Genomic DNA, 22,899 nt, shown 5'->3' with positions numbered 1-22,899 from the left:
GCTGTTAAGCCTGAATGGTTTATTTCGCAGCTCGCGCGCTGAAGAAGATGACGCTGGCCATGATGATGAATATATACAGATGAAGAAGATGAAGGGGTAATATAATGCTCACACAATTTTCCCCGTGTGTGGAAGCGGCCAACCTGGCCGCTGGTTATGGCGCGAAACGCCGTATGAAAGGCTTTAAACGCGAAACATGCACAATCTCTGTGGCACGGCAGCGGCCGTCCAAAGGCGGAACAACTGGAGTGACACGATAGTTCACTGGCGAAGTCTGTTCCCGAACAATGTAGGGCCCGAGAAAACGGTACTGAAATTTCTCGCACAATCCAGGAGCGCGAACTGGGGTCCACAGTAACACTTCGACTCCTGGGTGGAAGGAAACGACACGGTGAGATGCATCATAGCGAATTTTGCGGTCTTGTTGACTGGCGTCGGTGTTGAGGCGGGCACGTTCGCGACACCGGGCAATGCGCGAAACGAACTGCTCACACACTGATGTGGACGAAGGCACGGGGACACCGAAGAAAGAAAGGTCGAGGATAGTCAGCGGTTGGCGACCATACACAAGGAAAATGGGCGAGTACCCCGTAGTGCGTTGGACGGCCGTGTTGTATGCGAAAGTGAAGAATGGTAGAATGACATCCCAATTGGCGTGGTCAGGGTTGATGTACATAGATATCATGTCGGACAGCGTGCGATGAAAGCGCTCTTTGAGACCATTAGTTTGAGGGTGGTATCTGGAAGTCGTTTTATGGATGGTATTGGAAGCACGGAGAACATCGTCGAGAAGTTTAGACAGCAAGGTCCTGCCGCGGTCACTCAAAAGAACACGTGGGGCTCCGTGCCGTAAAAAGATGGCTTCCAAGAAAAAGGCTGCAACCTCCTCTGCGGATCCCGAAGATAGTGCGGCTGTTTCAGCGTACCGTGTCAAGTGGTCTACAGCTGTGACGATCCGTCGTTTACCGTCGGTGGTTAAGGGCAGCGGTTCATAGAGGTCGATACCAACGACTGCGAAAGGAGCTTCAGGACACTGGACAGGTTGGAGCAGTCCAGCCGGAGGCGAGGTCAGTCGTTTGCGGTGTTGGCAGAGCGAACAGGAAGCCACGTATTTCGCTACGCTGGTTGCAAGTCCAGGCCAAGAGAAGCGGCTGCGAATTCGCTCATAGGTTTTATGGAAAGCAAAATGACCGGCAGTGGGATGACGGCAGTGACGGCAGTGGGGCCGGCTGCGCCGGCGGAGCAGAGCGTTAGGTGTGCAAGATGATCCGCGAATACGTTCCATAACAGAGTGGCAGTAGGAGTCATTACGTTGGCTAGAGGCAAACGTATGAGAATGGCTGGATGGGAGCCGGTCGAGGGCAGCGAGCGAAGGGAATGCAGGCGACGCGCACTGCGGTTTGCTCACGGTAAGCAAGCAGCGTTTGAAGACGGTGGTAGGGGGCAACGAGAGAGAGCATCGGCATCCTGGTGTTTTTTTCCAGACTTGTAGGTCACGTGGAAGTCGGATTCTTGTAAACGAAGTATCCAACGGCCGAGACGTCCCGTTAAATTCTTTAGCGTCGCCAACCAGCACAAGGCGTGGTGGTCAGTAACGACCGTCAAGTGGCGGCCGCGCAGATAAGGCCGAAATTTTTGGACGGACCAAACAATAGCGAGATACTCTTCCGCAGTAATCGTATAATTTTTCTCTGCAGCTGTTAGCGTGCGACTTGCGTATGCAACCACACGTTCTTCAGAATTTTGCTGACGTTGCAGAAGAACAGCGCCGATACCGTGTCCGCTGGCGTCAGTATGTAGAAGAGTGGGTGCGGTGTTGTCAAAATGACAAAGCACAGGTTCGGATGTGAGGGCACGCTTCAGGGCGTCAAAAGCAGTTTGGAATTCGTCCGACCATACGTATAGGGAGCTCCATGAAGGAAGGAGTTGATGGAGCCGCGCCGCAATGGTGGCAAAGTTACGTATGAAGCGCCGGAAATACGAAGCTAGGCCAAGGAAGCTACGCAAGTCTTTCGCGCGTTGAGGCCTGGGGAAGCGGAGGACAGTGGTAATCTTGGCGGGGTCGGGTCGAAGGCCCTCCTTGCTGACAAGGTGTTCGAGCACTTTAATGGGTTTGCTGGCGAAGTGGCACTTTTTTGTATTCAGCTGAAGGCCAGCAGCTGAGAGGCATGTCAGGACTTCGTCGAGGCGCTGCAAGTGCTGATGGTTGAAGGTCGACGAAAATATGATGTCGTCAAGGTAGCATAAGCAAGTCTTCCACTTTAGGCCCCGTAGTGCGATGTCAATCATCCGCTCAATAGTGGCGGGAGCATTACACAGGCCGAACAGCATCACATTAAATTCATAAAGTCCATCGGGTGTGGCAAAGGCGGTTTTCTCCATGTCTGCTTCGTGCATGGGTATCTGCCAGTATCCGGAGCGTAGATCAAGGCTGGAGGAATACTCCGCGCCTTGTAATGAATCTAACGCATCATCGATTCGGGGCAGTGGATATACATCTTCGGGGGTTATTTTGTTGAAGGCACGGTAGCTAGTCTAAGCAAAATCGCACTGAGCCGTCTTTCTTACGCACCAAAACGACAGGTGACGACCAAGGGCTTGAGGAAGGGCGGATTATGCTACGTTTCAGCATGTCGGCAACGTGGGTATCGATAATCTGGCGTTCAGCGGAAGAAACGCGATGTGGCCGCCGGCGCACGATGGAAGTTCCATCTCTATGTATGCGATGAACCGTCGCAGAAGTCTGTCCCAGAAGAGGAGAGTGTACGTCGAAGGATTCTTTATGCTTAGATAACAACGCCAGTAACTCCCCCGTCTGCTGTGGCGTTAAATCGGAGTTGATGGTACTAGCGAGAAAAGAAGCAGGGACCGGATCCATAGCTGTGGGTGGTTGTGAAACAGTAAGTAGTCGAGGTAAGCACAGAGACAGGCCGTGTGTCCAAGACGCACATGAGAGCGGCGCCTTTAGAAAGCAGAACTGGCTCACTGGTTGTGTTTAGTACAGCCAAAGTGGCCGTGCCGTTGGTAAAGCGAACAAGGCTGGGTGCCAGAGCAATCACTTTGGATAAGCAATGGGCTGACGGTGCAACTAAAACGTCACCATAGGCGATGTCAGAGTTAACTACAAGGAGTTGTTCATGACCAGGGGGCACCATACAATCATGAGCAGATCGTAAGCGAAGGCGTGGTTCGTGCACGTGGTCGGAATGGTCGGTCTCTGTCAAGTTAACGAGGCGTTGACGGCACGAGGTGAAAGCAGGTGCCGAAGAGAGAAAGTAGCACCCCAGTATAAGCATGTGAGCACAGGAAGTCAACACTGTGAACTGGATATGGTGGCGTATCCCGTCGATCGAAACTCTAACGGTGCATTGCGCCGATGGCCGAATCACAACGTCATTTGCACCACGAAGAAGAGCTCCACTGTAAGGTGTAGTAACTTTGCGCAGACGAGCGCACAAGCCAGCGTGAATAATAGAAATAGCTGCTCCCGTATCAAGCAATGCTTGGACTGGTACTCCTTCTACACACACGCATGATGTATTGGCCGGGCACGCTGGAGGAATTATAGTCTGTGCGAGCCATGCAGCTTTCCCTCCAAAAACTGCACCATCTAATTTTCCGAACGGTAGTCAGGAGTGCGGGTGGCCGGTTGCAGGCGTGATGTCGAGGGTCGGAGAGGGGTGGGCGAGCGGCGGCGACCTGGACGCTAGTTGCGAGGCGCCTCGGGAGGTGGAGAAAGTGAGCCTGGGGAGAGCCGGCGCTGGTAAGGACTCGGAGGAAGCAACGGGTCTCCCTCATAAATATCGTAGCCACGGCGTTCGTCCTGCTGTCGGCTTCGGCAAAACGCGATGTGTGCCCCAGAATACTGCAATAATAACAAATGGGGCGGGGCGTAGGGCCGGGTAGTGTAAAATCCTGTCGCAGGCGGACGGGGTGGTAGAGTGGCCAGATGGTTGGGGCCAGTAGAAGGAGCAGGGGGCGCTGTCCGAATGAAGGCTGGTTGCATAGCCGCAACCTGAGCATGCGAGGTGGATGGCGAAGGAGGGCCACAGCTCGCAGCGCAGGTCATGGAGGACAGCTCCTCTTTGATGATGTCGCGCAGGCCAGGAACCGAAGGCTGAGGCTGGAGAACGAGAGGACTGAGCAGGCCACACGCTTGGAGCTCTTGGCGTATGAGAGTCCGAATCAGCAGGCGCAGGTCGGTATCCGACGGAGGAGGCGTGCCACCGGCGACAGGTTGTAAACGGATGGCCTGCAGTGCGTCCAGGTGGTGGCAAGTCGCGATCACATCGTTTACGTATTTGGATTCTTGAACGCAAGTGCGTTGAACGCGACGTGGGCAATGCCCTTTAGGATGTGACGAACACGATCAGATTCCGTCATTGTGGCGTCAACATGGCGACAAAGGGCGAGGACGTCCTCGATATAAGAGGTGTATATTTCCCCGGCAAGCTGCGTGCGTCCATCAAGCTTTTTCTTGGTGACCTCAGAGCGAACGTTGGGAGCGCCAAAAATCTGCCGAAGCTGGTGTTTGAATGCCGCCCAGTCAGGCAAGGTGCTCTCGTGGTTGAGAAACCAAGTCCTGGCAACGTCAGTGAGGTAGAATGCGACGTTGCGAAGCTTGTGCATGTCATCCCACCGGTTAGACTCACTCGCGCGGTCATAGTTGTCCAGCCAGTCATCAACGTCGTCACTACGAAGGCCAGCAAACATGGTGGGATCGCGCTGCCGCATGCTGACGGTCCATGAAGGAACGGCCGGTGTGGCAGAGACGGTGACGCCGGGGGCTCCTGGAGGATCTTCTTGGTGCATGCTGGCGGAAAGGCGGAGCAAGCGGCGGCCTGAACGAAGCTCCAGGGAAGCTTGAGGGCGTAGAGGACCAAGGGATCGAAAGCAGCCTCCACCACATGCGAGACAGCTGTTGAGCCTCAACGGTTTATTTCGCAGCTCGCGCGCTGAAGAAGATGACGCTGGCCATGGTGATGAATATATGCAGGTGAAGAAGATGACGGAGTAATATAATGCTTACAATACATATATAGCCAGGCAAGCGAACAAAGAAAAGAGCAGACTGAAACACATTTCCCATCCGCGCTTGATATGATGATGATGATGATGTCCTTGATGAGATTGGCGCTTACCCACTCGCGGGGATTGGCCAAGAGTCGGGCAGACTTTGCTTATGTTTTCAGAAAATGGGGGTAAGGATCTAAAATTTTGTTACATGAATTTAGGCGAGGGAAGGTCGAAACGCTTGATATTGTTACGGAAGGATGAACGAAGAGAGGAAGAAGATCGAGAGACGCTGGCTGCTGCGAGTTGTTGGTGGTCAGCCATTTTAACTACTCGGACTCATTTTGTATATATATATTGTCACAGTCGGTAATGTGGAAAGAAGACGACGCTGATGGTGGTCTTGGAGACGACGAAGTGTTTAGCAGTATCGATGCTCTACGCTTGTTGGCTCAGCCATTAAAAGCCATCTGTAAATAGAGGAACGCTTCTTCCTTCCCGTAACATCATTGGTGGACGTGCGGGGTACTCACGTGAGCAAGACGGAGCTCCGCAGCGGACGTAACCTGGCCGCCATGTCATCCGAAGGAGAGAGTTCAACCGCGGCCCGTCGTCGCCACCGACGGACATCCTGGCCCAGCCTCGCGACCCTGGCATGTTTTCCGGGATTGACAACGTTGACGTCGATGACTCGTTACAGAATTATGAACGGGTCAGCGCACACAACAGGTGGGATAACACGCTTATGCTGGCTAATATAATATTCTACCTCAAGAAAACAGCACGGGTCTGGTTCGAAACACATGAAGAAGAGATTACGAGTTGGGACCAGTGTAAACAGAAGCTGAGAGATTTGTTCGGCAAACCCGTCGGCTGCCAACGTGCTGCGAAGAAGGACCTTGGGACCCGTGTACAGACGTCCACTGAATCTTACGTGGCCTATATCCAGGACGTCCTCGCTCTTTGCCGCAAAGTAGATAACAATATGGCAGGGGCAGACAAGGTCAGCCACATCTTAGAAGGCATCGCGGACGACGCGTTTAACCTGCTTGTTTATAAGAACATCACAACGGTCAGTGAGATCATTAACGAACGTCGCCGCTTTGAAGACGCGAAGAGTCGCCGCATAGTTCGACAGTTTACGCGTCTACCTAATACCGCAGCTTCGTCGACGTGCGAAGACATCTGTCCACCGCGTGAGTCCACCTCCTGCGAGAACGTCGTACGTATCGTTCGGCGAGAAATCGAAGCAACGTCTCCTTCCACGCCAGTCACGCAGTGCTTTGACGATTCCCGGCCGCTTGTGTCCCTCATTCAGTCGGTCATTCGCCAAGAACTTGCCTATGTAGGTCTTCCATCCATCTGCTCCGTCAGCCGTCCTGACTTTGCTTCGTCTGCTGCCTCTGCCCCTGTTCACCGGAGCCAATACGGTCCATATCCGAGCTATTGCAACCCGGCCGAATGGCGCACCCATGACGATAGACCCATCTACTTTTAATGTGGACATGTGGGCCACATCTCTCGCCACTGTCGAAGTTCCTGGCCAGCCCACTTTCGACCAAGCTTTCCCGCCTACCGCCGCTCCCCACTGAATCCTCGCCCGCCATCACTCTCGACCGCGGTTGAAGACGCACCTGTCAACGCTCGAGCCACCGCGACCAGCCGCTCGCCATCACCACATAGTCTTCGCTCCCATTCGCCCCAGCTGCGTCGCTCTCCATCACCACATAGTCTTCGCTCCGATTCGCCCCAGCTGCGTCGCTCTCCATCCCCAGCTTACCGTCGCCGCTCTCCGACGGGAAACTAACTGGGGCAGCTCCTGGATGTGACGTTGCTCTAGAACACCGGCCTGAAGTTCCTCTGCTGACCCTGCCTACTAATCGGAACCTTCTGGACGTGGACGTGGATGGTTTGCCCGTTACAGCACTCATCGACACTGGAGCCCAAATTTCCATCATGAGTGCGGAGCTTCGAACGCGCTTGGAAAAAGTACTTACTCCTGCTCCGACTCGACTGCTCCAGGTCACCTATGGTGGAACTCCGGCTGTGCTTGGAATGTGTACTGCTCGTGTCAGTGTCGCCGGTCGCCACATGTCCATTTTGTTTAGTGTGCTTGAACGTTGCCCTCACAATGTAATCCTCGGACTCGACTTTTTGTCCGCCCATTCTGCTCTGATTGACTGTTCCGCCGGTGTTGTACAACTTGGCCTACCCCTACCTGTTTCCATTGACCTTCCTGCTGAAGCTCCAGCTCAGCTTTTTTCCGCGGATTTTATACGCCTGCCATCTCTTGCAGCAACCTTCATCCCAGTTTTAGCCAGCCCACCTGTACCTGACGGAGACTATGCCCTTACTCCCGCGACGTCAGTCCTGCTTTCTCACAATGTCTCCTTCCCACACACGATCGTTTCTGTTGTGGACAATCAGACATGTCTTCCCATCCTAAATTTCGGACAGTGCCCGCAAGCAGTTCCTCGAGGCATGTCTCTTGCCACGTTGTCACCAACGCACGAGTGCCACATTTCTGCTCTATCTGCTGCGCCGTCTTCGACCACTGCTCATTCTGAGCCTTCTGCATCAGTCCCGACCGACGACTTTACAAAGATGATTGCACCGGACCTCTCAACCCAACAAGCCGCACAGCTCCGTGGCCTCCTCGAGTCTGAACGATCGCCCTTTGCGTCAAACTACGGTCGTGCAGCATCAGATGAATACCGGCGATGCAGCACCTGTTCGCAGACGCCCATACCGGGTGTCGCCCTCTGAGCGACAAGTTATCGAGAGCGAGGTTGACAAGTTGCTTGTCAAAGGGATTATTGAACACTCTTCCAGCCCGTGGGCGTCCCCTGTTGTTCTCGTCAAAAAGAAGAATAACAGCTGGCGATTCTGCGTTGAGTATCGTCATCTAAACACGATCACCAAGAAAGATGTATATCCACTTCCCCGCATTGACGATGCTCTGGATTGTCTCCACGGTGCCACTTATTTTTCATCTATAGACCTTCGCTCTGGATATTGGAAAATTGCCGTGGATGAAATGGACTGTGAAAAGACCGCATTCGTCACACCAGACGGCCTATATCAGTTCAGAGTAATGCCATTTGGCTTGTGCAATGCCCCGGCGACCTTTGAACGGATGATGGACATGCTCTTGCGTGGTTTGAAATGGTCCATCTGTTTGTGCTATTTGGATGACGTCATCGGATTCTCTTCAACTTTCGCGACTCATCTTGAAAGACTTTCATCTGCTCTTTCTGTTTTTCGCACCGCTGGCTTGCAGCTCAACTCATCCAAGCGCCACTTCGGTCACCGCCAAATAACCATGCTCGGACACCTCGTCGATTCGCCAGGCATTCGCCCCGACCCCGCTAAAGTTCATGCTGTGCAGAATTTCCCTGTACCAACTTGTGCGAAAGATGTTCGCAGCTTTATGGGCCTTTGCTCTTACTTCCGCAGGTTTGTGGAAAACTTCGCCCATGTTGCCCGTCCCCTTACTGACCTCCTGAAGAAAGACATTCCTTTCTGTTGGGGCTCTGAACAAGCGTTTGCTTTCTCGCAGCTCATCACGCTGCTTACCACACCTCCTGTTCTCGCCCATTTTGACCCCTCCGCTCCGACAGAAATCCGCACTGACGCCAGTGCCTAAGGCATCGGCGCAGTTTTAGCTCAACGCCAATGTGGGCACGACCGCGTTATCGTCTACGCCAGTCGCCTCCTCTCTACCGCCGAGCGCAATTACTCCATTACTGAGCGCGAGTGCCTCGCCCTCATTTGGGCGGTGGGCAAGCCCCGACCCTACATATATGGTCGACCATTTACAGTTACAACCGACCACCACGCCCTTTGTTGGCTTTCCTCCTTCAAGGATCCCACCGGAAGCCTCGGTCGCTGGGCCCTACGGCTGCAAGAATACACATACACTGTGGTCTACAAGTCGGGTCGTCTACATCAGGGCGCCGACTGCCTGTCTCGTCATCCCATCGATGTACCGGACGGTTTAGCGGATGTCGCACCGATCTGCGTTCTTTCGCTCTCAGCCTTGCAAGACATTGGCGCCGAACAACGACGCGATGAGTCGTTACGCCCCATTATCGAACGCCTGCTCTGTGCTCCGTATGACCCATCCGTTCACATGTTCGTACTACAAAATGGCATCCTGTATCGCCGCAACATGCACCCCGACGGGCCCGAGCTCCTAACCGTCATTCCATCTCATCTGCAACAGATTGTACTGCAACAACTGCACGACGTTGCCACCACTGGACACCTTGGCGTCACGCGGACCTATGACCGAATTCGGCGACGGTTTTTCTGGCCCCGTCTCAACCGCTCCGTCCGGCGCTATGTTGCCGCGTGTGAGTTGTGTCAACGCCGAAAAAGACCAGCTGTGCCTCCTGCCGGACTGCTGCAGCCTTTGGATATACCGGCCGACCCTTTTTTCGCGTTGGCCTTGATCTCCTCGGACCATTCCCTATATCCAAGGACGGAAATAGGTGGATTGCCGTCGCTACGGACTATAGAACTCGCTATGCCATTACTAGAGCCCTACCGACCAGCTGCGCCACAGACGTCGCTGATTTCTTGCTTCACGACGTTATCTTGCACCACGGTCCACCTCGTCAACTTCTCACCGATCGCGGCAGATACTTTCTTTCCAAAGTCATAGACGACCTACTTCGATCATGTGCTACTAAACACAAACTTACTACCGCTTACCATCCTCAACCTAACGGTCTTACCGAACGCCTGAACCGCACAATAACTGACATGCTAGCAATGTATGTTTCCTCCGATCATCGCGACTGGGACATTGCTCTACCATTTGTCACGTTCGCCTACAATTCCTCGCGCCACGACACAGCTGGCTATTCACCCTTCTATCACCTCTTCAGCCGTGAGACGACTTTGCCTTTCGAGACTCCCCTTTCGACCACACTCGACTCGCCGACAGAGTGCACTCGGGATCTCATAGCCACTGCGACCCAAGCACGCCAGATTGCCCGCATTCGTCTTTCTGCTTCACAGACACGCCAGAAGTGCCGTTACGACCAGCGCCATCACGACGTGAGCTACGAACCGGGTGGACTTGTGCTAGTTTGGTATCCGACTCGGCATGTTGGTCTTTCTGAGAAATTCCTCTCGCGATACTAGGGCCCTTACCGCATCCTTCGCCAGGGGACCCCTGTCACATATGAAGTGTCTCCGCTGAATGCCACGGTGCCTTCCCCTCTCTCTGACATCATCCACGTCAGCCGTCTCAAACCTTACCTTTCTCAGACCAATGAGCCGCACCAATCAGGTGCTTTTTCCGACGGATGTGATGTCACAGTCGGTAATGTGGAAAGAAGACGCTGATAGTGGCCTTGGAGACGACGAAGAAGCGTTTAGCGGTATCGATGCACTACGCTTGTTGGCTCAGCCATGAAAAGCCATCTGTAAATAGACGAACGCTTATTCCTTCCCGCAACATCATATATATATATATACACCTAGCGGAATCGGCGAAGCTCCATAGCTCGGCCGGCAAATGGCTCGAGTGTCCACTCTTGTCGATTATTTTGTTCTCTAGGGCTACGCGATGAAAACCAGGCCGATTCGCAAAGCAAAAAGACGATCCTTTATTTCCAGGTTGGAAATATGTATACAAAAGAGAGAAAGAAGGAACGCATGCGTGGAGAGGCGCATATTGCCGCTATTGGGTTATCCGCTGCACATGCAATGCGGGCAGGCCTTTTTCAAGGCACTCGTGAAGCAAGATGTCCCTCTTCATGAGCTTTGAATGCGCCGAAACAAATGGAGCAGAGGCCCGTCCGCTCTTGGCAGCCAGCGTATACCTGCGCCAGTGTTGACTGTAGAACCTTACAGGTCTGGCAGTTCGCGGGTCAGGGTTAGTGGTTTCAGACTGTCACAAAAAAACCTAACACTGCCCTCAAGATCGCAATCAAAACCACTGAAACTAGCAACGCCGTCATGTGAGATTAAAAAATCATCCATGTATCTCGAAACATTTACAACGTTCCCGTGATTCAGCATGTCATTGAGGTTTCTGTCGCACATAGCAAGATACAGGTCGCTGAGAACACAGGGGCAATGGAAGACGCTATGCGTAGTCCCTGTCTTTGTATAAAAAACTCCGCCGTTCCAAGTTGCGCGCGTGGATCCTAGTTACATATTCAAAAGCTCTAAAAACCACCAACACTCAGGCCTGTGTAATTCACAAAAGCTGACGCCCTATAACTGCTGATCACGCTTTCAACCCATGTTAGTAAACCTTGGTGCGGTAAAAAGTAAAACTGGTCTGGAAGACGCCTCACCCTAATACAAATTAAACTTCATCTCTCTCTCTCTTTTACTGTCCATGGCAGGAGATGCGTAATAAAAATGCATTAAACTTACGTGGTGACTATAAAAAAATGAGAAAGGGACACTTAGCCTCAGCTACTTTGTGGCACTTGTTAGTGTGGAGCCAACACTACCCGCTTTCGACAGTGTGAGCTGGGAAAGGGTTCAGATTGTATAGTTTGTCCTTGCACTTCGCCCCCCGGTAAATAGGCCTATGCTGCTTGCTTTACACAAACACCTCTTCGAAAAACACCAAATGGCGCCGAATAGCGTACTTGCGAAATGCTTCGCATAACATCTGTTCCCACAGTGCGTGGAATCTGCATAGTTTATGACGTCTCTTTTTGTTCAATTCATCCATGTATCAATTCTCGAGCGCACTCGGTACCTCCCGCCCCGTTCCTTATACTCAACCAACAACGCTCTATCCGCTGAATTCTTGTTCATTTCCGTAGTGGGTCGGCGCATTTTTATGGGGAAAAAGCAGGGAAGAAAGCAAGAGTGTTGGTATGTGCCACTGAATTCAGGGATCTACATCTATATGTGCAAGTTGGTGGTCCTTGCTGTGCGGGAATGCCGTTGTCGCAGTAAATGACTTCAGAGCCGGAAGAATAGCTGAACTCAGCTATTTCTTCAAGTGCTTCCAAGTGCTTTGAACAAGACAACCTCTAAGTACAAAAAAGAGGTCACAAGTACTTGTATTCGGAGAACGCTGTAATTGAATTATATAATTGAACAAAATGGATAAGTACACTCTTCAGTAAGGACATGACAAACACTTTTTCAATGCTGTTGTTTATTTGCCAAAGCTCACATCGTCTGCAACAACTTGAAAACGAAGTATTAGGAACGTCGGGATCATCGCTTTTAATAATTATACTGCAAAAAAGAAGCAGAGAAACAGACATTTGCATAAAGGCGAATCTCTGCAGAAACACAGCGCGAAACCTCAATATCATATGAAAAAGAGAGCGGGGCAAGGCGGAGAATCCTTGGGTACACCGGGAGATATGAATAGCACCTAAAGAATTGCACGAAGAAAACTGTTACTCCAGTCTCCGAGAGAGGCGTTTATAAGGACAAAGTTTAGCTTATATAATTTATATAAGAACCCTTTAAAGTGCACTGCCGCATTGAATGCTTTTGAAAAAGAAAAATGCAGGGACGAAGCATTTACCTCTCGGCCTAAACCAAGAGTAAGAGCGACGCAATGAGCGGTACAGAAGAGCTTCTTGTTGGGCTGGTTGGTTTCGATGCTGACGCATGGTTCTTAGGGCCACACTTGAAAGGAAAAGAGAGAAGCGCTTCATGTTTCCTCTGCTCTTTCTATTTCTTTCCATTGTGGCGCTAAAATGCATGCCTCAAAAAAGCTGAGTGTTGTTGCTGAGGCAGCGGCGAAAAATTAGGCAAGATATTATTGAATTTTAGGAAGCTGATGTTGTGTTTGTAGATCTTGTGATTCTGAGAGCTTCTAAGCTTGGGAAGGAGAGGTGGGCGAATATCAACTTCTTCGAATACGAATCGAATACGAAAAGTAAGTGTTGAATATCGAATAGCCGAACGAGGACGCAAATATTTACAGCAAGAATATTTATTTCATTATAATTACGTAACATGCCTGTTGTGACTAGGACAAAGACGAAAGCTGACTATCAGGGACAAAGGATCAATTTGAAACACAAGGTCACTAATTGCAATAAAAAAAAGCTACTCGAATAGGCGAAAGATAACTTGAGAGCCTATTTGCAAACAAGGTTTTCAAGAAAGAATGGCTGCTGTATGATTGGATTTCCAAAAACGCCAAGTGAATGGTTGCAAAAAGAAAAAAGAACGGAAATTAAAAATAACACAAATCTGCTGCATGAATTGTGAGCCGTAGGCACAACATGGTCACTTGTGAGAAACATACCGCAAACTGTAGAATAAAAGATAAAATGGCCACACGTGACTGGACCAACAGAAACACAAAAATTGACGAGCCATTCCACTCTGTGAAGGTGGTTGACCAGAAGAAATGGTATACAGTATGTTGGTATGTAAGTATACATATAATTATGTATATGACATTTATGCAAAATACAAAGAAATACACAATCATTTGTTCTCTTTCCTTTTTGTGTTATCTTTTCGAGGCCGCTCTGCAGACGCAGGTGTTGTCGGCGCAGCTGCGTCGTTTAGACGCAGGTTAAATCGAGCCTCGACGCGAACGACGATACGCGTTGACCGAGGCGCATTCCAACAGAGTGCACGAAGTAAAGCACGTTTCTTTGTAAGTTGCGAATGAGCGTACGTCCTAGTTAATTAGCTGAATGAAACTTAAAAGAACTAGAGTTTTATTCTAGCGGAACAAACATGGGGCTGTCCGTTTCCCTCCCGTATAGAAGCCCTTGTATTGGCAGCAGACGGGGATTCCGCAATATTTACAACTTCACTATGAACTACGTAATTGTAAAAAGTAGATGAAACTCGGCTTAATGTTAGAGTTGTCTTAGGGACCAATTCTCATATAATTTGTTTCGGGATAGTTTTGATAAAAGAAGAGTTACAGCTGTTTTCTGTAACCATACTCCATCCGTAGGTGCCCATGTATTGATAGACGGGAATTCTGTAACGTTTACAACTTCATTGTGAACCAACTATTTATGATAAGTAAATTATAGAGCCGTCTCAGCGGCCAATTTCAGTATGATTTTTTCCAAGATACCTGCATTACATTGAGAGCTACAGAGAATTCTCGAGAAAGTTGGATTTCCCACAAGGTGTTTTCTTAAAGTTAAATAATTGGGTTTTACGTGCCAAAACCACTTTCTGATTATGAGGCACGCCGTAGTGGAGGACTCCGGAAATTTTGACCACCGGGGATTCTTCAACGTACACCTGAATCTAAGTATACAGGTGTTTTCGCATTTCGTCCCATCAAAATGCGGCCGCCGTGGCCGGGATTTGATCCCACGACCAACAGCAGCCCAACGCCATAGCCACGGAGCGACCACGGCGGGTGAGGTGTTTTCTGTTCGCCGCCACGATTTTTCCGTAGAATAGCCATAGCGAGCTTCGCTGTAAAATGACAGACTAGAAGCAAAAATCGCAGGTTCTAATGTGCAACCTTTCGCTGCGGAACCGTCAAGAAAACTTCCATTGCCGATTTTCTTTCAGCATTGCTTCGAAAACTTTGTTGTGGCGTCGCTTCTGATAATTTGCAGAACCTTAAGAAGGTGCAGAACAGTTTACCAATCGGCTATTACGCAAAAGTTGGTTAGTTTTGAAGATTCCAAAATGCCGAAAAATTTTTTTCGGACAGGAACTCGAATATTCAACGTGTAGTACTCGATTTGTATCCGAAACTTAGAATGTTTGCCCACTCCTATTCGTAAGTAGATCTTCACTTCAACAAAGAATTGTTTCTGGCCAAGGATTTGTACATAAGGATTATGTTGCGCGTACCACAAATTAACTTTATATCGCTCCTAAAGTTAAGGCTTCGATTATTTTGCAAAAGCTAACACCATTTTAGAGCTAAGAATTTCTCAATCTCAACCCACCACCCATTTCTCAGCAGTCTTTCTTTTGCCACCCATTCTGTAACATTAATAGACCCCCGGTCATCAGCCCAAAACTGACTTCCAGTCATGAATTTTCATTATCTTGCTAAGCCACAGTACATTATTTGTGTATTCTGCATATTATTCTTCGGCCTACCCGTACACTTCCTCAGCTAAAGTCCTCAATCGATTACTGAAAGTCATCTAGAGCGTTTCTGAACAGGACAATGTAATCTGCAAATTGCAGGTCTCTGACATTACTGTGGAGATGGTAGCGCGAAGTAAACGAACACCAGACGACGTGATGAAGGCGAGCACTAACTTCCAACTGTTGTTTACTACTGTGCAAAAAAAACTCGAAAACAACACTAAACAAAAAACAAACAAAAGCAAGAGCAACTGGTAATGGAAGATATGAAATCGAAGGGGGGAAAATGCAAAGGAATATCTTTATCGCCTTGCTCGTGTGCCGCCGCATCCCAGGAAATTAATTTCTCTGTTCAATAGGGATGCGGTTTGCTTACGCATAAGCCATGCTTGTGTAGCATCTTCGCAGCGTCAACGATGATCCGGGAGCGGTCGTCCCTGTGTCTGTACCAGGTGTCTCACATAACCTGAGCCAAACTTTAAAATATGCAAATGCCACGTGGCTGAACGGAACCAAGATGTCAGGAGTGACAAGCGTAAGCGAAGAAAGAGGACGAGGAAGAAGGAGTGAAGCGAGCGCGTGGAGCAACCATCTTGGAGAAGAGGCGCGCGCAGGGAAGGACGTGGTGGCCAGGGCGCAGCGCTCCAGGAGAAGACGGCCGCAGATCGCCTATCTGGGTCCTGCCCCAGTTCCTAGGCGACACATCAACGTCCCGCCCGAGTACCAGGCTCGGCGAGCAGATGTCCGACGTCCCCGCAACTACCGCTGGCCCGGACCTACCTGCCAGGACACGTCAGCGTTTGTGCCGCTGAACGTGGACGCGCGGAGGCTGGCTGCAGCCAGTCACCGTCCTGTCTAGGGAACTAAGCTGGGCCGGCGCGCACCGGGAGCACCAGCCGGCACGAGCTCTGCTCTGCCGGAGCGCGACAGCTCCTCAGCGACCGCGCCTTCGTCACGTCGGCCGGGGCATCTGTGGTATAGTGTCTCCCCCTGCCAGATCTCCGTGTTATCATACATTTATGTGTCGTAGTAGTCTAGCTAGATGGCGCACCCCCCTTCTGTCATGTGATGAGCTTGGACCAATCAGGAGGTGTCATCTGGCGTGTGAAGTCCTTTTTGGTAATAAACGGCCGCGAGCCGGCTCAGTCCTCTTGTCCGGTTTTCATCAGGAGCAGTTGGCGCCGCGTCTCTCTCTCTGCGTCGGGCGCTCGCCGCGCGTTCGCTGGGCGCGGGCCCCCGCTTGCCTGCCGCTGCCGACACAACAGCATCGGTGACGCCAGACACCAGCGATGACCGCGAGTGACCAGACTGCAACGACGGACCACAGACCGGAGGACGGCGATATCCACACCGAACAGAACCGGTACTGTTAGCGCCCCGACTATAGCGTATAAACGATCGCCGCAGAGACGTTAGTAAGCGCGGTAGTGCGAGCGTAAAGCTTGGCAAGGGAGGACGCATTCCGTGTACAATAAGTGTTGAACGTTACCATGTGTTGCTGTTGTTAAAAGTCCATATTGAATGAACGTTGCGTGTGTGCTGCACCTGGCATTCGTGTGTTCCTTCCGCCCGCTCAAGCTAGCGTACCAGGCGTTAACCTATGCGTGACAACATTGGCGAGCCTGCCAGGATCCCTTTAACTTCGTCACGTGCCTCGGGGTGTCTTGAGCAGCGGAATGGACCTTGAAAGTTTGATGACGGCTGGGAATACCGCGGGCATGTCGGCCGAAGCCATAATAGCGCTGTATCACGAGGAACAGAAGCGATTAAGAGAAGAACGCGCAGAGGCGCGAGAGGCTGCGAAGGAAGAGGAGGAGAGAGCGAAAGCTGCGGACGAGCGTGCATATAGGAACTTGATGTTGGAAAAAGAGCTTACGGAAAAGAAATTGCAGCTGTGCATGAGTAACAGTGGAGAAGAGGCAGGAAATAGCTCAGACGTGGTACCTCAGCGAATAGCGACAGTGTGTCCCCAGAAGCTAATTGCCCCCTTTGACGAAAGGCGAGATGACCTAGATGCCTATATACAGCGTTTGGAGCGAATAGCAACTGGACAAGGCTGGCCGAAGAGTGACTGGGCGACGGGATTGAGTATGTGTCTTGTGGGGGAAGAGTTGGCCGTGTACAGCCGGATGTCAGCGACTGACGCACTAGATTACGACAAGGTGAAGAAGGCTCTCTCACAACGCTTCAGACTAACGGCCGAAGGTTTCAGGGATAAATTCCGAAACTCTAAGCCACACGAACATGAGACGGGCCAGCAATTCGCCGCTCGAATCTCCAACTACTTTGATCGTTGATTGGAAATGGCTAACATAGAGAAGACATTCGAAGACTTGAGGGACAACATGATTGCAGAACAGTTCCTAGCATCATGTCATCAGGGCGTGGCAATATTCCTGGAAGAGGCGCGCGCAGGGAAGGACGTGGTGGCCAGGGCGCAGCGTTCCAGGAGAAGACGGCCGGAGATAGCCTCTCTGGGTCCTGCCCCAGTTCCTAGGCGACACATCAAGGTCCCGCCCGAGTACCAGGCTCGGTGAGCAGATGTCCGACGTCCCCGCAACTACCGCTGGCCCGGACCTACCTGCCAGGACACGTCAGCTTTTGTGCCGCTGAACGTGGACGCGTGGAGGCTGGCTGCAGCCAGCCACCATCCTGTCTAAGGAACTAAGCTGGGCCGGCGCGCACCGGGAGCGCCAGCCGGCACGAGCCCTGCTCTGCCGGAGCGCGACAGCTCCTCAGCGACCGCGCCTTCGTCTCGTCGGCCGGGGCATCGGTGACGCCGGACACCAGCGACGATCGAAAGCGACCAGACTGCAACGACGGACCACAGACCAGAGGCCGCCGATATCCACACCGAACAGAACCGGTACTGTAAGCGCCCCGGCTATAGCGTGTAAACTATCGCCGCACAGACATTAGTAACCGCGGTAGTGCGAGCGTAAAGCTTGGCAAGGGAGGACGCATTCCGTGTACTATAAGTGTTGAACGTTACCGTGTGTTGCTGTTGTTAAAAGTCCATATTGAATGAACGTTGCGTGTGTGCTACACCTGGCGTTCGTGTGTTCCTTCCGCCCGCTCAAGCTAGCGTACCAGGCGTTAACGTATGCGTGACATAAGGTGATGTTTGCAGTTGCTTGAAGATAATCAGATTATTTTTTGCACTCCGCCTAATTACATAACTAGTCTTTGTTATTAATCCACTTCACAAATATTACAAGATCAAAAGTGTCAATGAGAAAATTGTAGAGCAGCATGAAATGCTCCCGATAAAGCTTTACGTTCTTTACGTTGCTCAATGCGTGCTACATAAAAGTGTTTTTACAAGTTTGAGAGAAGGCTATGGATATAGGTAACGTGCCTCGAGCCGCCTGCCACGCGGCCATCTCTCGTGTATTCGCGTGCTTCTTTTGTGCCTGGAAAAACACTTTTATGTAGCACGCATTGAGCAACAGAAAGCTGTATCGGGAGTTTTTCATGTTGATTTACAATGCGCCACCCGAAGGCACACGCTGTCAACCCATTTCGTGAGCGTGGATATCAAGTAACGAGGCCCAGCAAGCTTCCTGGGCTCAGGTCCAGCTTGTACTTGAATTCGAGCTCATCTAAATGGTTTTTTTTTTTCAATTAGTAATTCAATCTAGCAACTATGTAGGTGGCAGCAATAATACCATCCTTGATACCGATTGAGAAAGCACACAGCTCAAAGCAACTTTTTGCTTCAGAAATTGAATCTGTTCTTGGGAGATGCGAATCAAAAAGGGTTGTCGATTCTTAGCAATTTTCTTTTATCTTGAAGGAACAAACGACCGCCTGGGGAGCACGCGAATAATGTCCACAATTAAAAAGGTGGAGCACAGCATTGCCGTTTGTACAAGTATTCACCGCTATTTAAGAACATTACAGTATACAGACAGAGAAACGACCGCGCCCACATGATCATTGAGGCTGCGAAGATGCTACACGAGCATGGCTCATGTTAAGCAAGCCGTCAGTGTCTCTGTTGGACAGATACACTGACGGCTTTCCCGAGAACTGATGCTGCGAGAAAAAAGATATGAAGGTGTGCCTTAGCATTTTAAAGCGCAGCTCTTAGGCGCGCGTTCCTGCGGTGAGCGTTGGCGTTGTCCCTCGTAACCTCGCGAACAAGCATAGCGAAGGATGAAAGCGAACGCGGAGCGCAGCAGGAGATGAAAGACGGCGATTGCGAAGACAGCGCGAGGAGGAAAGCAGAGAAGAACGCTATGGCTAAAGCGTCAGAAGAAAATCGTAGTACCGCGCAACACGGGCTTTGCGGAGACGATGGCTATGAGATGGCGCCAGAGTAGCGCACGTCGTCTGTATGGAAACAAAGCGCTGCATGAGTGGAGGTCTGTGTGCGGCTGCTGCTGTGAATTGCGCTTACGCGTCACCCACGCGCAGCCTCTTGCGATCTCCCGATTGGCGACGCAGTGGTGCCACATTTCGCTCCGTTTGCAGCGTGCCGCACAAGAAAGATTGTCCGCGCCAGCAAATATATTGCGAAACGAAAACAAGTATTGAGCTGCGCTCAAATTTTGCATTAGGGATCGCAATTTTTTTTCACCCTTTCATATTAATGCGAAAGCATTATACACATGAAGCGGCAAATCCGGCGAGCGTCCGGCGTTAACGTTCGATGGTCCCAAAGCCACGTGGCCAAGTGATGAAGTCACGTACCCGGCGTTGGGTCTGCTGCCGCTCGCACTGTGAAATCCCACGGTGAACAGCCACAACGTCTGACGGACGCCGTGGCCACCCCCCCCCCCCCCCTAAAAAAAAGAAATGACTGGCCAATTCGATAATTGAGTTGACCACGTTCAAAACCGACCTGGTCCACTCCAAATATTGGCTCGGCACACCCTAAAAAATTTGGGTTGTCCACCCTAAAAATCGGCTTTGCCCAATTCGAGCACATCACCAGGTGAAAAGTATCGTGCGAAAGAGACAGAATGTTTTCGCATTCAGTGCACGTAAGGAGACTTAAGTCACCCTATAACTTTTTTTTCTTATCTTCGGTTATCAGTTTTCTTGGTTTTCCTTGTATTTCGAGTTTTTTCCCGCACCACAAGAAACCCCAGTTGGAAGTTATACTCTACCTGAATCGTCGTGCAGTGGGTTTTGCGCTACCATTCTCGACTGTAGATATGGCATATAAGTTAGCCCAATTCGCTACCATCCTAAGTTGCTTAGATGTTTCACGTTGATTTTCACACTTAATCCTTCCTAGTCTAACAGCTTGAATACTTTTTCTAGGCATGCATCGAATATAACTGGATTTACAGGGTCTCCTACCCTGACCCCTTCATTGACAGGTATTTTTCGGATTTTTCTGCGAAAATTTAAGACAGCTACGAAGTCTTTTCAAATATTGGCCAAGATATCATGCTTATGATATACATAAGATGGGGCATGGGTAAAAAAATATAGCCATGAAATATGGTGTTCAAACGTCTTTTCAGCTAAAATCTCGTTAAAAAAGATTTGCAATCACGTCAATAGACCTAAGCAGGCGTTCAAGGCCATTCACCGCATGAAACACACGAGGCAGCTCGTGGCATGCTCGGTGGGAGTGGTCTACGTTATTCCACTTACGTGCGGCCAAAAAGTACTTTGGCCAGACGGGACGCTTCCTTAACATCCGCCTTAGGGAGCACCAAGGCGTGATCAGGAATTCAACAGGCTCGAATCTGGCCGCGCATTCACGAGATTGTCCACCGAAACCTTTGTTTGAAAAAAAAAAACGATATAATCTATAAAAATGAAAATCAAGTCAACTGCGAGATTGTGGAAGCCTATTTCATGCGTGTCAACTCAGGCGCATGGGTCAGCCAGACTTCTTTCTCCCTGCATGACAAAGAAACGAAGTTTTTGAATGGTAAGATAGGATAACACCCTTTCACCACTTGTACGCGTCACTTCATCACATGATCCCATTCTCTGCATATTTAATCCCTTGTATGGAAAAAATAAACCCGCTGTTTGTCGGAGTTCGTATCGTCCACTTCTCTTAGTCCTTCGTCCGGGTTGCCCTGCCCACCCCTAGGAATATGTTCAGTCACCAACTTGCCCAGCTTACTGTGTTAATTCAAGATATTCACCTATGCTTTCGTTACTCCTTTACTACTCAGTGCCTCCAGGACTGCTGGTACTTCTAATCAATCGAACGCGTTTTCATGATACATGTCAAAACATTCATATATGTTGATTAAACTTGACAGATTTCTCAATTACATGAGTTTTGACATGAATGTAATCCTTTACAAAGCCAGCCTGTTCTCTGATATGAAGCCAAGTCCTGCCCTCATGGTATTGTAAAGTATGTCAGACGTTTTGTGCAATAACGAAAACAAAGTAATGGGCCTATCATTTTTCAATTCTTCAGCGTCTCCCTTTTTATAGATTAATACGATGTCGCAATTTTCCCAAGACTCTGGTTCGCTTAAAGTCATCAGTTATAAACTTGAAGTCACGTTCCTCGCTAGCTCTTCAAAACTTATTCAAGAACCACTCTGGAAGGACTTGGTACTCTCCGGGAGCATCGAGGCGTGTGCAGGTCACTCGTTCCCAGGCGGGCTCGTATCTGAAGAGATAAACCACCCTAGAACAAAGACAAAGATGCATTATATGAGAGAACCTCACCAGTGATTGCGAGTACAGAAGCATCTATCACAGAAAAGTTTGAATAACTGATAAAAATGAAGTGGACTGCAGTCTGTCTCTTCTTGGGGCCAAGATAGGGCCGAGTCGGAGGTGTCACTGACTCTAGAAAGAAAGGCTGAGTTGAAGCCCAAACTTCAAGTAGTATGTAGAATACAATTGATTTGAAATTGCACACTCCCATTCTCTAGCGCCTGCTGAAAACAGTTCTCTGCATCTACGTTATCGAGTGATGCCCATACGACAGATACTTGTGAAAGTACATTTCTACAGAAAGCTTTTGCCTTAATTGCTATCAGACAGAAGAAATGACTACGGTTCAGTGGCAAAGGTGCCTTTAACGAAGAGGAAGACAATATCAATCGTCACACCTTTTCTTAAAGAGCTCGCGACGATGCAGTGTTTTTCTGCCTTTCTTGTAAGCTTCATTTCACCAGATCCGCCAAAGATGTTCGTCGCCAGGAAATTGAACGCGTGTCTTTTAGCCACTGTTTCCCGGAATAATAATAATAATAATAATAATAATAATAATAATAATAATAATAATAATAATAATAATAATAATAATAATAATAATAATAGTAATAATAATAATAATAATAATAATAATAGTAATAATAATAATAATAATAATAATAATAATAATAATAATAATACACATTTGACACTGTGGAGAGGCGCCCGCCATCTTTTAAGAACCATTGGCAAACAAGTGGACGAGTCTGCAGAGTATAATGTCAACGTTGGTGCTAGAGTCAGTTAATGCGTATTTGAAGCGCAGCGCAAAACATGGTCGCGACAGAGAGAAGAGAGACCACGAAACGGTGTTTCTTAATGTTTCGCGCTCCATCTTCTCTGTGACGCTAGCACGCACGCACGCACGCACGCACGCACGCACGCACGCGCACACACACACACACACACACACACACACACACACACACACACACACACACACACACACACACACACACACGCGCGCACACGCATGCAGGCACACACACACACGCACGCACGCACACCATACAGATTCACGCGCTTCATACATCCTACCCTTAAAATCAAAGGCTTCGTTCAGGTTAAAAATAGCCTGATTTACTTCTGAATGTGAATACATACCAACGAAACATGCTCGATGAAACAAGTGGGATGCAGCGTCAAAAGGGAACAAGGACACGA

General features: G+C 49.8%; 1 protein-coding gene across 1 annotated transcript in view; it reads right to left on the bottom strand.

Annotated features, from left to right (window-relative positions):
- Nucleotides 1-12,134: 12,134 nt before the first annotated feature.
- The window catches only part of LOC126523978 (decapping and exoribonuclease protein-like), a 203,099-nt gene continuing 192,334 nt past the window's right edge, over nt 12,135-22,899 (bottom strand). Inside the window, exon 9 of the mRNA XM_055066976.2 lies at nt 12,135-21,661. Within this exon, the coding sequence (XP_054922951.1) occupies nt 21,550-21,661 (112 nt within the window). The 3' untranslated portion in view covers nt 12,135-21,549. The remainder of the gene's footprint in view (nt 21,662-22,899) is intronic.

Source organism: Dermacentor andersoni, chromosome 6 (genome assembly GCF_023375885.2).
Source record: "Dermacentor andersoni chromosome 6, qqDerAnde1_hic_scaffold, whole genome shotgun sequence".
Classification (NCBI taxonomy): domain Eukaryota; kingdom Metazoa; phylum Arthropoda; class Arachnida; order Ixodida; family Ixodidae; genus Dermacentor; species Dermacentor andersoni.
The sequence above is the reverse complement of the archived record's forward strand: the minus strand, read 5'-3'. Positions and strand labels throughout refer to the sequence as shown.